Genomic DNA, 14759 nt, shown 5'->3' on the forward strand with positions numbered 1-14759 from the left:
TTTGTTTTCTTAAACTGTTGATGCCATACAGAGAGAGATTAGGAAATTTGTTTACAAGTTTTCTTTGGATGTTGTAGCTAGTGGTGTGTTTGGCAGCCTTGTGATCAATGTGATGTACTAGGCAGCTAGCTAGGCAAGTACTGTACATGTTGATCCATCTTTCTGCAGGTGAGAAACCTATTAGGCAGAAAGGTTTCTAAAAAGAATCAAGCAAAAAGACATGCTTTTCAGGGGCAAAGAGAGGGCAAAGAAGTTAAGCAAGCTAGTACTAGTACTTTGCTGTCCTTTTGGCCTTGGGCTTTGGCATGGCTACTCATTCCGATGCAGCCTAGCCTCCCCGTGCATAGAGCTGCGAATTGCATAATGATGCCAGTAGTATATAATGCAACTCGGATATCCGATCCGATGGTGGCAGCTCCAGTTTGCCAGTTTGATTTTGTATTACCAGTTACAACTGCACATTGGTCGCCGGAACGGCGGCGGCGGCACGTCGGCCGGCGTAGCTAGATCGATGTGAGCGGCCAGCGAGAGGGACGGCGGTGAAGTGGAGTACGTCCAAAAGCACGAGTTGCCTCGCCGTTCAAACTTGAAAGGTGAGAGCTGCACTAGTAGCCACTCTCTCTTTCGAACCTTTTCATGACGGGACTAGCGGCCAAAGCATGTACGATTCTATGTACATGTACAGCAAGTGATACTTGATCCGGTCAACATTCTCATGCTCCAACAGTCTCCATGCGTTTTTTCCATCTTTCACTCAAAATTCAGCTAATTATTAGTAATTAGACTACCCAAGGTACGGAGTATATAAAGAAGAGATCCAGTTATTGTTTTTTTGTCCTGTGAATTCAAAGCATGTTTGGGAGGCAGAGGGGCATCTTTGTGAGTTCGAGTACAAACACAGATGCATGCATGGAAATTCACGCTGGTGCTAGCTAGGAGTAGGATGCACTACTTGACAAGTGATGGGATGAAATAGTTTTCTTCTCATCATACAGGACGATGATGCTTGTTGTCGTAATGATGCGGATTAGGTGAGGACAAGGTCTTTGCTTGGATTAAGCAAAGTGACGGACCACGACCAGGGTTATTTTACCCCGGAATCGATCGCGTAGTACGACGAACCCACAGGGACTTTGGCGCAAGTCAAAGCTCTGGCAGATACACAGATGATCGCAAAGTCACCGTGTCTCGCAGGGTATATTAACAATGGGTAGCGATGTTTGGGCACGTAGGTTAGCAGTTGGCCGCCTCCCATTTGACGTGCCCGTTTGCTTGTGTACTCTTTATCTTCTAATACTACTGGTTGTTGTCAGCTTGTAAATAAACAAAAACTTATTGGGCCCAAAAGCGTCTTGTTTGTGGATAGCAGTTGTCCTTTTCCATACATCTGCAGATTTGCAATTGACTTTGGTTCGGCCGCTTCCTACTGACTAATGACGATGACATAAATATATGCCAAAGACTCAGAAACCGTCGAACAAGGCCCAAAAAACTTAGTGATTAAGAAAACAAACAGTGCCAAAGATTCCTACTCCACTGTGTTGTAGTATATACTAGTGTAATATATATTCGTTGTCCCTCCGTCTGAAAGTCTGAAGTAAACAGGCTAGCTAGCTTGTGTGCGCCTGAACTGAACTACTCTGAATCTCGCTGGATCCTGGCAACACAAAAAGAATGCATGCGCGCGCTTGTTCTGGCGCGCCAACGCTGTCTGTCTTGACTGGTTAAGCTAAGCACCCTTTGATTGGATTCAGCACCCAACTGTCAAACCCATAATTAAAGAAAACAACGCTGATAATATAATCCACAGCTAGCTATTCGAGTTTGTTAGTAAGTAGTATATATAGCAAGTGCCTGCGATTTTCAGACGCCTATTATTGCTGGTTGGTGAGTGATGAGTGATATATAATTATATATATGCTAGGTATTCCAAGCATGAAGCAACGACCTAGCTAGATCGCTGCATCACGAGCTAGCACGGGAAACTAGATTAGTCCACGCGCGCGATTAATTACAATAAACAAACAAACGACGATCGATATTTAGTTTTAAACTGTGACAGCCCTGATCATCTGCTGCATGATCATTGCCCGGCCGGCCGACCGGCAGTCGTCGTCCTGTTGCTTGAACTCGAGGCGTCATTTGGTCAAAACTCGCGTCAAAATCATAATGTGAACTCAAAGTCTCAAATCCGAAGATAAACCGTGGGTGGGATGGGACGACGCATGGAATGGAACCTCTGCAAGCGGCACAAATGCTGCGGCGGTGCGGTGCGCGGTGGCCGGAGAGATCCATCCAGCACCACACATTCACGCACCGAGACTCTCGATCGGTTTCACTATCCATCTCGCCGCCGCCGCCATTGCCGTCGTCGTCGCGGCGGCCGCGCCAAACCGAACCTTTTCCGCCGCGGGCACAAAAGTCGCGCGAGAAACAGCCAGCCAGGGCAGCCCTCGCGTCAAATCAGGCGAAACGCGCACGAAACCGGGAGGCCGCACGGCCGTGCTACACGTACGCCGTCGCAGGCCCGGCGCGGTCCGCGGTCGGCCCGCCCGCGACCAACCTCGTGACCTGTCCGGCTGTCCCGGTCCCTGCCGGACAGCGGGACAGTGGCCTCGATCGCTCCATCGCCGCCCGGGCCGGCATGGCTGATATATGGCTCCAGCTCCGGCCGCTCGCTTTCGTTCAGACTTGAGACTAGTGAACGGCCTAGGCATCTCTCTCGCCGCCGGCGGTGGTCACCTCGCGGCGGTGGTCACCTCGCAGCGTGGGCCGCGTGCCTCCGTGGCCGTCGGATCGGGATCGGGCGGAGGAAGGGTTGGATTAGGTAGGCACCGGCGGGGTCAGGCTGGCGTCAGCCGGTGCGCACACCTGGGCGGACGCTGGGTCAGAGGAGCAGTGTGGGTCCGGTCAAAGTGGCACGGACACGTGGCGGTGAAGCTGCGTTTGAACGGTTTGACGCAGCACGGCGGTTTGACCTACGTGACCGGGTGCATCCGGTAGCCGTCGCTGACTCACCAGATGCGTTCGTATGCGACCTTGGACCCAGTTACAAACGCTATTCGCCTTCTTTTAGTTCATTCTAAAAAAAAATTCAAAATTTCCCGTCACATCAAACATTAAATATAGACGAAAACAAAAACTAATTACACTGTTTATCTGTAAATCACGAGACGAATCTTTTGATTCTAGTTAGGCCTTGTTTAGTTCGCAAAATTTTTTGTTTTGGGCTACTGTAGCATTTCGTTTTTATTTGACAAACATTGTTCAATCACGGAGTAACTAGGCTCAAAAGATTCATCTCACAAATTACAGGTAAACTGTGCAGTTAGTTTTTATTTTCGTTTATATTTAATGCTCCATGCATGCGACCAAAGATTCGATGTGACGGATAATCTTGAAAATTTTTGCGAACTAAACAAGGCCTTAGTCCATGATTGGATAATATTTGTCACAAACAAACGAAAGTGCTACAGTACGAAAACTTTTCACTTTTCAGAACTAAACAAGGCCTAGGTCTTGTTTAGTTCCAAAATATTTTGCAAAATCGACACTGTAGCTTTTTCGTTTGTATTTGATAAATATTATCCAATCATAGACTAACTAGGCTCAAAAGATTCGTCTCGTCAATTTCGACCAAACTGTGCAATTAGTTTTTATTTTTGTCTATATTTAAGACTTCATGCATGTGTCTAAAGATTCGATGTGACGGGGAATCTGAAAAATTTTGCAAAATTTTTTGGAAAGTAAACAATAGCTGTGGTGTGGTGGTGCACTGTTGCTTGCATCACTGTTGGTAAATGACTTTTTTAGAAACAGACAAAACCTTTTGTCTTCTGAAACAAACAGCTCCACAATTGGTAACCGGTGCAGTGAACACCGCACAAGACTAATAATTTTCTGAAACTCACCCAGGGAGACAAATGAAGCCTAGGAAATGGAGTGCCCAAATATATGTGTACTTTCCTTCAAATAAAAAACAATGTATATGTATGTATACTAGTATAGTCTAGCAGGAGCATGGTCGATCCAAACACATAAAAATAAAGGAAGTTTGACATGTTCCGTGTGGTCCAACCATTTGATAAGAGATGTGGTAATAAATAAAGTATAACACAGTATATAAGAATTTTCACCGACTACTGTTCTCTTGCGAATTGGTAAAAAAAGAGTGTCTGATATGTTACTAGAACTTGAAGAAAAGTTTTTTACTGACTGATAATCAGTTCATTAGCTTTAAGCAATCCTACAATTTAATTTTACTCCACTAGCTAGTCATCTAACCGGAGCCCCTTATAGCCAGCCCAGCCCTCTCACCCAACCACCCACCCATCCATCTCCTTCTCCTGATCCTTTTCCCCGCACACACGATCACACTCTACAAAGCTAGCTTCCTTGCTTACACACCTCTCCCTTTCCTCACCTTCTCTCTACTGCGGCCGCCGCCGCTAGCTGGAGCGAGAGACAGCACCCGCGCGCCGCTCAAGGTCGTCACCGGCAGCTGGATCGGAGGCTTGATCTGAGGAAGGAAGTAGCCATAGCAGCAGCCGCTCCTGCGGGCCGATCCATCTCCATCCATGTCGGGCGCGAGGCATGAGCACCACCTGTCCGGTGACTTCCAGTTCCACGACGAGCTGGCGTCGCTGTTCGCGCATCAGCGGCCCGACGCGGCGCCGATGGCGCAGCCGTGGTTCATGGACTACCTGCACGCGACCGCGGCGGCGGCGTCGCCGCTGGACTGCGACGCCTTCGTGGGGGACTTCATCGACGTGCCGGCGGTGGCCGCGGACGAGGTAGTCAAGAGGGAGCTCGTGATGGTGGATACTGCGGCTGCCGGCAGCGGCGGCGGGACGCCGACGCCGACGACGGCGCCGCTCACTCCCAACAGCATGTCGATGTCGTCCACGTCCAGCGAGGCTTGCGGCGCCGGGGCCGGAGCGGGCGAGGAATCGGCGGCTGGTAAGTGCAAGAAGGAGGACGGCGAGGAGGAGGGGCTCGAGAGCAAGGACGACGGATCGGCGGCGGGCAAGGGAGACGGTGGGGAAGGAGAGGAGAAGAACAAGAAAGGGTGAGTTTGTTCGTCGTCTGATCAGATTTCCATCACCCTCTTTATCATCAGAAAATCTATTTGTCCCCGGATCTTGGAGTTATTTTTATTAGATCTATATATAAGCCTCATATATAAATACCAATTTAACTAGTTAAGGTGTTTGATGATTTGCCAAGCTTTTGATAGGTTTATCTGGACTAATTCCTCTCTGGCCCGATCTTGCTTGTTCACTTGTGTGAATCCCTTCTCACACATGCATAACATAATACTAGTGTTCCTTTTCGTCTACAGCTTTGATTTGAACAAGGTGTGAACCCTGCTAGGGTTTCTCATTTAGTATACGCTGCATGCTGCATGCCCAAGAACAGAAAACAAAAAAGAACTTGATCTTTAGGGTACACGTTCTATACCAAAGTTTTCTGTTTGTTTCAAACATCTTTTTTGCTTCATTCACAAATCGGCTTTGCTTTATTTCCTCCTTGATTTCGCGTCTTCCTTGTGTCTTGGCATCATCTACCTTCAATTTGACTGCACCAACTGCCTGCTGTTTTCGTAGTTAATCACACCCGCCCGGAAAGGATTTAAGATTATTATTAGCTGACGATCGAATCGGTCGAATCAGTAGCCTCTCTGTGTTGGCCATAAATTGCCCAACCGATCCATAAATTTCGTCGAGACTTGCTTTTGCAACTTCCCCTTTTGCTGTGACGATGACGGATCTCCAAATCATCCCAGCAGATCGATCAAAACTCAAGAACACTACTGCAGGTGAGTTTCAGTGTGAACCCTGTCAATCTGAAGCCATGTATAAGTGGGCGCCGGACGACCGTACATACGTAGCTACTCTTCCACGACACCCATGCATGTTTGAATGGACTAATAGTTAGGCCTTGTTTAGTTCCGAAAAGTGAAAAGTTTTCGGTACTGTAGCACTTTCGTTTGTTTATGACAAATATTATCTAATTATAGACTAACTAGGATCAAAAGATTCGTCTCGTGATTTACAGATAAACTGTGTAATTAGTTTTTATTTTCGTTTATATTTAATATTCCATGCATGTGCCACAAGATTCGATGTGACGGAGAATCTTAAAAACTTTTTGGTTTTCATGGTGAACTAAACAAGGCCCTAGCTGATATATAATCTTAATTTTGACCACCAGTTTGTACCATTATGAAGTATGAACGCAGCATGTAGCACACCAAACGCATGCATTCAAATGAACACTACAGCTAGAGCTACCGCCATGCATGCATGTTTGAATAATAATATATAGATTGATCAATAATGCAAGTTGGCATGTGTGTATGATCGTCTGCAGGGCGGCCAACAAGGGCAAGGGCAAGGGCGAGAAGCGGCCCCGGCAGCCGCGGTTCGCGTTCATGACCAAGAGCGAGGTCGACCACCTCGAGGACGGCTACAGGTGGCGCAAGTACGGCCAGAAAGCTGTCAAGAACAGCCCATTTCCGAGGTACGTACACAGAAGCTCTAGCTATCCACGAATAATTAGGGTTCTCACGAGGAGCGAGAGAGAGCATGGTGACTGACTGACTGACACGGGGAGTACAAATGTACAATGCATGGGCAGGAGCTACTACCGGTGCACGACGCAGAAGTGCCCGGTGAAGAAGCGGGTGGAGCGGTCGTACCAGGACGCGGCGGTGGTGATCACCACGTACGAGGGCAAGCACACGCACCCCATCCCCGCCACGCTGCGCGGGAGCTCGCACCTCCTCGCCGCCGCGCACCACCACCCGATGGGCGGCCTCCACCACGTGCACCCGCACTTCCGGATGGCGCCGCCGCCGCCGCCGGCGGCGCTCGGCGGCTTCAGGCCCGGCGGCGGCGCCAACGCCTTCGACGCGCTCGGACTCGGACTCCTGCAGCCGCCGTCGTCGTCGCAGCAGCAGCAGCAGGGCCACCATCACCACCACGGCGCCGCCGCCATGCAGCAGCTGGCCGTCAGCGGCGGCGCCGCCGGAGTGCAGCAGGTGAATGCTGCCGCCGCCATGGCGAGCCACGCGGCGCTGCCAGACGATGGTGACCAGCACGGCTTGGCTGCCATCGCAGGTGCGGCTGGTACTACGACGGCGGCAACTACTGCCGCCAGTGCTCCGCTCCGGATGCAGCACTTCATGGCGCAAGACTATGCTGGGCTCCTGCAGGACATGTTTCCATCCTTCGTTCACAGCGACGATGATGGCCACCATCACCACCATTGATGTGACGAGTGATGACTGAGTTTTTCTGCTTTAAACGATCGATGGTGACGATGATGGTCGATCGATCGGGAGCTAGTAGCCAGAGAGATAGCTGCTAGAGATTTGGTTGCTCTTAACTTTTTTGGTTCTTCGTGGTATCGTTGTACGATGATGTGATCTGAGGTAGCTAGTAGTATAGCATCATCATCAGTAGTATAGGACGGGCACCTATCCGGTACTAGCTAGCTAGCTAGGAGTTTGTTGTACATGTACCTGATTCCTAATGAGCCCATCAAGCTCTGCACTTAATTTCATTAAGCTGGGGGCATGCATGCAGTACTGTACTGTTGAGCAGTCGCAGTATTCTGGCACGTTACCCGTCTATTCTAATTATGCCATTTACTTCCTCTAATTCATGATGATGACAGACACATCACATATATATGATCGTGTGTTGTTCATGCATAGGCTATAGCTAGTCAATTTCTGATGGGTCTGTTTCCTCAAAGAAAATTCTGATGGATCTACATCATCTGCATATGCCATGAGCCTGATCTCAGTATATATATATGGATAATTGAAACATGTGTGCTGCTCAAATTATTCTAGCTAGCTTATGGAGTAGTAATAGTACCAGAGAAGAACTAAAAATGAAAAGAAGAAATAGAAGAAAAAGGGAGCCCATGCATGAAAGGCGCGGCGCGCCCGCGCACCCAAAGTACTAATTGGCGTTATCGCTTTGACTATGCGAAGACGATTAGTTCCCATTCATTCAGTAGTGCGCGCGCGCGGTATATGTACCCTGTATTTGAAACATGAAATATAGGTTACGCACGCACTTATTAATTAGATCTTAACCAAACCAAGGCCTTGTTTGACTAGACTTAAAAATTCGTCTCGCAAATTACATATAAAATTAGTTATTTTTTAATTTATATTTAATGCTCCTTACATGTGTCGATATGACAATGAATCTAAAAAATTTTACAAATTTTTTTAAAAACTAAACAAGGCCCAACTTAGAATTGAAGTTGCATATTTTTATGTATTGCCATTACTGATATTTATATATGGACTTTTAATTTAACGTGAGATTTGATAATTGCATTAAAGTCATCAGTCGTCAGCGTGGACGCAGACGGGAGACGCGCTCAACACACGTACGCGATTATAATTATTATTAGGGAAGCTAGCTAGGCTAGGAGTATACTAGCTCGCTCGCTCGCTCGAAGCAGCGGTTGCACCGGTCATGGGTCATTAATCGTCAATTCGTCATCGTCAACAGGCGGCGGCCGGATGCCTTTGAACCAAAGGAAAGTCAGCTCCCTCCATAGCCACAGGGCCATGGATGCGCATGACAGTCGGAGCTAGCAGCGAGGGCTCCGTCCGTCGCCACAGGTTTACCCAGACTAAGCATTTTTGCTTGGTTGACAAGTCATGGTTGAAAATAATATTTTTGTTGATTTGTTAGGAGAAAAAATACTATTAAATAACTAACAGATTTAGTAAATAAATTCAACATGCTAGACGAAGTTGGAGAGGCTTACATTATTGGTAAATAAATAAATTTTATCGGAAATCGTCGCAGCCAATCAGGATATATTAAAATCATCAGACAAATTCAAAAAAGAGAACAAATGTGAATTTTAATAAATTAAACAAAATACGATAAAAAGAGTTGTATAGATATATAGATTATTATTTCCTATCAACATCTACGGTTAAACAGAATGAGAATATCGAAGACATCGATAGATTTCAGCGGGAAAGGAAATAATCCTACCCAGGTAGTACAACTGTAGAAGTAGACGGGCTGATCGCCCGCACAAGGATGCGTAAGTTTTGTTTGTGCATTGATTGGGCGGGGGATGGACGGATTAATCCGGTCAAATGACTGACCTGGGCACGTGTTAATGCCCGGACAGGGATCGAAACCGACGAGAGAGCAGCCGCGGTCAACCTTGCTCGCGCGCGCGTAGTACGCGTCAAACGCCACCGCCGCGCCACCAGATCCAGATTTATGCCGCGGCAACGACACGCGTCGCTACGCACTGGCCCGTCGATCCATCGCGGATTAGCTAGAACGGTTATTAGCCGCTCGATCGATCGCTAATCCTTCGCGCCAATGGCTAGGATGGCACATGCATGCTGCATCGCCTCCCGCGCGTACGGCGTTTTTTTTTGGGGGGTTCCATTAATGCGATCGAGCTGGAGAGCTGTGACGGCCTGACGACGGGGGTAAGGACGGGGTGGGAAGCTGGGTTTGCAAGCCACCGGCCGGCGACAGCGACGGCGGCGGGCGTGCGTGGCGTGTGGATGCATGGATCGGCGGACGGGCATGCATGGACGGTCGGTGGCGAGCGAGCGCCCGGTCCCGGCGCCTTCGCGGAGACTCAAAGTGCACGCGCGGGGGAGAGTTAATTGCGCGCGGCCGTGCGACGGCTGCGTCGCAACGACGACGGTCTCGAGGGCAAGAGCTCGGCCGGCCGGCCGGCGAAACCTTTTGTGGGGCTGAGGGGCACTCTCGCCGTCGGGCGAATTAGGCTCAAAAAATTCGTCTCATAATTTATAAGCGAATTATATAATTAATTTTTATTTTATCCAATTTTGATTTTTTTTTGTTTTTTTTGGAAACTAAAGAATGCCAACAACCGGGCGCCGTTCATCAGTTGATTTCTGATACGATCCGTCCACGTAGGCCAAATCAGACCCAACCGAAATACAATTTTTTATAGAACCCAAATACAGTATTAGTACTTTTTTTTGACAAATACAGTACTAGTACTAGTCGCATTGCACCGACCCAAATGGGTACGGTGTTCCTTCGCAAACGCCAAGTTGGGGTCCAGTAAGCCTCACTGATGGACCAGCCCATTAGTGTTGAGGCTATTTTTCTGGAGAATTTTGTAGTAATACTTTTGAACATCCTTTTATTTTTATACATACAATAGCTTTCTTTTAAATCTAATTCCAAATTCAAATAGAAGGATAGAAAGGCTATGGGAATATAAAAGGAAAAATAAAAATATTTTATTTAGTGAATTCCATTTTTTAGTTCTTCATCGTATAATTTTCTTATTATCCATTCTATTCATTTTTATAGAATACCTTTTATTCTATATCCATAAAAATAGTATTCTGTTAAAATATTTATATTTTGTAAAAAATAGTAGTTAGTTTTTTATAAAGATATACATATTTGTTTCCAAATTAATGTCATTTTAGGTTTTATAGATACATAGTTTTTGCTACGAGTTACGTCTAGATACGTAGTAAAAATTATGTAAGTAGTAAAAAAAGTCAAAACAACCTACTCTCCCTCCGTCCCAAAAAGAATGACGTTTTTAACTTTTAGAAATCGTGTTTGACCATTCGTCTTATTCAAAAATTTTATGTAAATTATAAAATAAATAAATTATTAGTAAAGTATGTCTAATGATAAAATAGGTCTTAACAAAATATATAATATTTATGTAAAAAATTTGGATAAGACGAATGATCAAACAAGATGTCTGAAATTCTAAAACGACACTCTTTTTGGGACGGAGGGAGTATAAATTAAAATGAAGAAAGCACTGTGGAAGGAACACTGTGGAAGGAAAAGGACCTTTGTATCATAAGAATCTTATGAGAAGCACTGTGGAAGGAACATTTTAACCCGTCAAGATTGAAAAGGTTATACAAGTTGTTAATTCATACCATCACGTACGTACCCGACTACCTATAATGTAAAAAGTGGGAACGCTTGAGCTTAGGTGTTGTTTGCTTCTATGCTAGAAGCGGTAATGGAAATGTAATGAGTTAAGTGCTACTTGTTACATTGGCACTTAGAGCATCTCCAGAATTGATAAATCAATGAGCTTTTCAAGTGGCAAAAAAAAGTTGGGAGTACATTTTGGTTGGTTGCTCTAAAAGTTTTTAAAAATCAAGCACCTAAAGTACAGAAGGTCATTTCGTATCAGGAATCGTAAACTATTTTTAAAGCATCTCAACCACTTTTATATTTTCTTGTCTCTTGTACATTTGAATTCGAAACTATGTTCTATTCCTTATTCTTCACACGTCCTTCCACCTCTAGATTTGTCGATCAATAGGTACGCCAAGTTAGGAGCGGAATTAAGATTGTATATGCAAATAACTATTTAATAGGCGATCAACTATGGATAGCGGTGACCATAGTGCGAAAAAGAGCTATTTGTTCACGTTGTGAACTTATGTTCTGCCTAAAATGACCGAACCGAACAAACAGTCCCTTAGAGTCAATTCCCTTATAGTGATCGTGCTATGTACTGTTTCTATTTTTCCCTAGCGGGCATGACCTATAAAACTACACACGAGCTTTGCAAAAAAAAATTGTACATGAGCAACGAGCATGAAGCAAGGCTTGTTTGTGTTGGAAGCCATTTTTTGAGGAACAGGAAAAATAAATCGAATAATTAACAAGTCCAACTAGGCACGTTTTCTTAGAGGAAGGCGGGCATGTTAATTATTAACAACAGTCATAATGTTTCTAGGTACATGCAATATGTTTGGTCATTGATGAAGCCAAACACATCTCCTTGGTGTCTTTAGCAATACCATGAACCTCATTGTTGGAACAACTACTTTCATGCTTGAAAATTACATCCTGAAACAAAGTACTCCTATTTTTAATATCCCTTAAAATCGTGGAGTAAGCACATATTTTGCTTCTAAAGATTCACAATGACTTCCAAACAATCCAAAGCTATTACACATTTGTGTACACCAACAGCTAGCGCCAAAGATATTGCTTCATTATAGGCCATTCCTCGATCTCTAAGACATTTGTGTGCACCAACATCTGTATGTGTTTAATGAGGCACTTAAGCTGGAGCGTACTTGCTAGCCAAGATAACTTTCTATTTAACTCCATAAGATTTTCACAGTGCGTAACATCATTCCACACTTGTGAGATCAATGATGAAAGAACTTTATTTGTTCTCCACATAACCTCATACCCAAACAGTCTTCCTCTAGAAGCACCACGTGCACAACAATCTTCTTGCTGTGTAGATAAGAGTATTGGTGAGTGATCTGATTTCACCATATATAGTTAAATGCCTCAGTGATGTCATAGGGAACATGTTGCATCCATCAATTGTGGCAAGTGCATGATCCAGCCTAACTCGAACATAGACACCATTGGACACCTTTTTCTCCATGTCCAATCTAAGCCCATGTACCAAATATCACAAAAGTTGCACATATCTACTACTTCTTGATCCCGCTGTTAGGTATTCTTCTCTGGGGTTTGGGCACAACTATTTCTGGAGCTGCAAAATTTCATTGAAATCTCCCATACATATCCATGGCCAAGGGTTATGAATTTTAATGAATTTAAGTAAATCCCAAGCCTTGTGCCTTTCCACATGATTCACTTCTCCATAAACAAATGCTAGCCTCCAAGGTCCTTTTCCATTTCATGTATCTCCTTATAGTATGGTACTAAGAGTATTTTGTGACCTTGAGAGATACCTCATTATTCCATAATAAGACACCTAGACCACCACTCCTCCTACTACTAAATGCAAAGCTATTATCATGACCCAATAAGTACCTTAACTTCTCCACTCAAGTTAACTTCTCCACTCAAGTCTTAGCTATTTGTGACATCATCGGGGGGCATACTCCTTCGCAAGATCGCAAAGTTCTCTCACTATCGCAGAGTTGCCAATTCCACGACAGTTCTAACATAGTGCTTTCATTTCTCCCAATGGTACTCCCCAAGGGAGCGCACTGATCGAATGTCATCAATAAGTTCATTCACGGTTACCTTTCTAAACCTTTTGGAGCCTTGCCCTTCTAAATCTTCGTCCTCGTACAAATCCCAAGAATCATCATTTGCTATCATCAAAATATCATCATGTTTCCCTAGGTTGTCCCCCCAAATTCCCTATCTGATTAGAAACAGGAACAGTTGCCATGGTCATATTAACATTGAGATGTTCTCCATTTCCTAACATTAGACTCTTGGAAGCCCCCTTCCTAATAGGCATTTGTTGTTGGTCCCTACCTCTTTTCATGAGGCTTCTTGCATCTTCCTGTACATCATCATAATCCCCAACTGAGTCTTTGTGACTACCTTCTTCACATTTAGATTCGGTGCTTTTCTTCGGGTGGATTCCCTGATCCGACTCCCACGAATCTGACCCTTTTGTGTCTGTTGAACCCGATGAATTGCTCCCCTTCGCCTTCCATTTCTTTTCTGGGCTAGCACTTAACCAATCCCCATACTGGATAGCCTTCTTGTCATGCACACCATCACCACATTCAAATTTTGTGTGCCCTATTAGTCCACAAATAGCACAAAACTTAGGTAACTTCTCATATTTAACACGAAAGACTTCCCGCTTCTCTTCTTTTCCAAACGACACAAAGATAATTCTGGTGAGTGGCTTATCAATATCCATGTTGACCCTGATGCGCAAATAGTCTCGCCATCCCTTAACATCATTATCTGGTTCTACCCATAAAGTATCACCAATCTTGTCACCTAGCTGATGCCCAATTTTCTCATTTCTAAAACATGTTGGTAAATCATAGACACGTGCCCAAATAGCTAATTTCTTAAACTTCACCGTGGATGGTTTTGTAACCCCATCATACTTCTCCAGTAGGACAACATTCCCTCTGAATAACCAAGGGCCTTCTTCCATCACCTTACGCCAGTCTCCTAAACATGAGAACTGGAACACAAATAAATTTTCCCCTATTGCCTTGAAACTGACCTCTCTTGCCAGACCCCAAGCATACTTCATATTAGCTAAAAACACTGAATGGCTAAAGGTTTGCAGGAAATTAACCTTTGCTAGCGCTGTCCAAAGTGCCTCCGCCTTCATTTTCTCCAGGTCTGCTTCCAAGATAATCCCTTGCTCTTCATCTTCACGTATATTTAAGTCATCCAACTCACACTCAAACCTCCCTTCAGGTTGTAAATCTAGGTTAGATTTATCCATCTCTTTTACGTGACAGATGAACACTAAATACAACACACAAATTCTCAAAATCACAACCAAGGCTGAGAAACAAACCCAATGTTTGTCCTTTAACCAGCCCGAATTGCGATTGAGAGACTGCTGCAAGCGTAAATCTGAGCAAACGGAAGAGAAAAATATGATTCTCACACCAACAATAAGTGGGAGTAGAAGAACCCTAGAGGCCTCACACGAGAAATCTTGGAGCTATAATTTCCTCTCTGAGATCCCTCTTTGCTTGTTTGGGGAGTGGAAACTACCTGAGAAGCAGCTAGACTCGATTCAGACATCGGGATGCCTTACCGGCGGCGAGGCGGCTCTCCGTCCGTACAGGTCGCCGCGGATCTGGAGAGTTCCAGATGCCGAAGAGAAGAAAGCATCCTACTAGGCTACTAGGCACGAAGCAGCCCCGGTCTTTTTCTCCCGAAAATCAGAAAGCCCATCCAGACTCTACGGCCCAGCCCAATCACTTATAGGCTCGTAGCAGCCCGCGGGCCGCGTGCTAAAACCCC

The 14759-nt window shown here is 45.2% G+C and overlaps 2 protein-coding genes across 2 annotated transcripts; one reads left to right on the forward strand and one right to left on the reverse strand.

Moving 5' to 3' along the window:
- LOC8074604 (probable WRKY transcription factor 34) lies at positions 4330 to 7642 on the forward strand. The gene is made up of 3 exons (XM_002440215.2): positions 4330 to 5068; positions 6373 to 6522; positions 6640 to 7642. The coding sequence occupies exons 1-3, from the start codon at positions 4578 to 4580 to the stop codon at positions 7271 to 7273; spliced, it is 1275 nt and encodes a 424-aa protein (XP_002440260.1). The 5' UTR covers positions 4330 to 4577; the 3' UTR covers positions 7274 to 7642.
- On the reverse strand, positions 11715 to 14649 carry LOC8063608. Its single transcript, XM_021447281.1, has 2 exons — positions 14077 to 14649; positions 11715 to 13959 (listed from the first exon to the last, which is right to left on the reverse strand). The coding sequence occupies exons 1-2, from the start codon at positions 14227 to 14229 to the stop codon at positions 13135 to 13137; spliced, it is 978 nt and encodes a 325-aa protein (XP_021302956.1). The 5' UTR covers positions 14230 to 14649; the 3' UTR covers positions 11715 to 13134.

Source organism: Sorghum bicolor, chromosome 9, assembly GCF_000003195.3.
Source record: "Sorghum bicolor cultivar BTx623 chromosome 9, Sorghum_bicolor_NCBIv3, whole genome shotgun sequence".
Lineage (NCBI taxonomy): Eukaryota > Viridiplantae > Streptophyta > Magnoliopsida > Poales > Poaceae > Sorghum > Sorghum bicolor.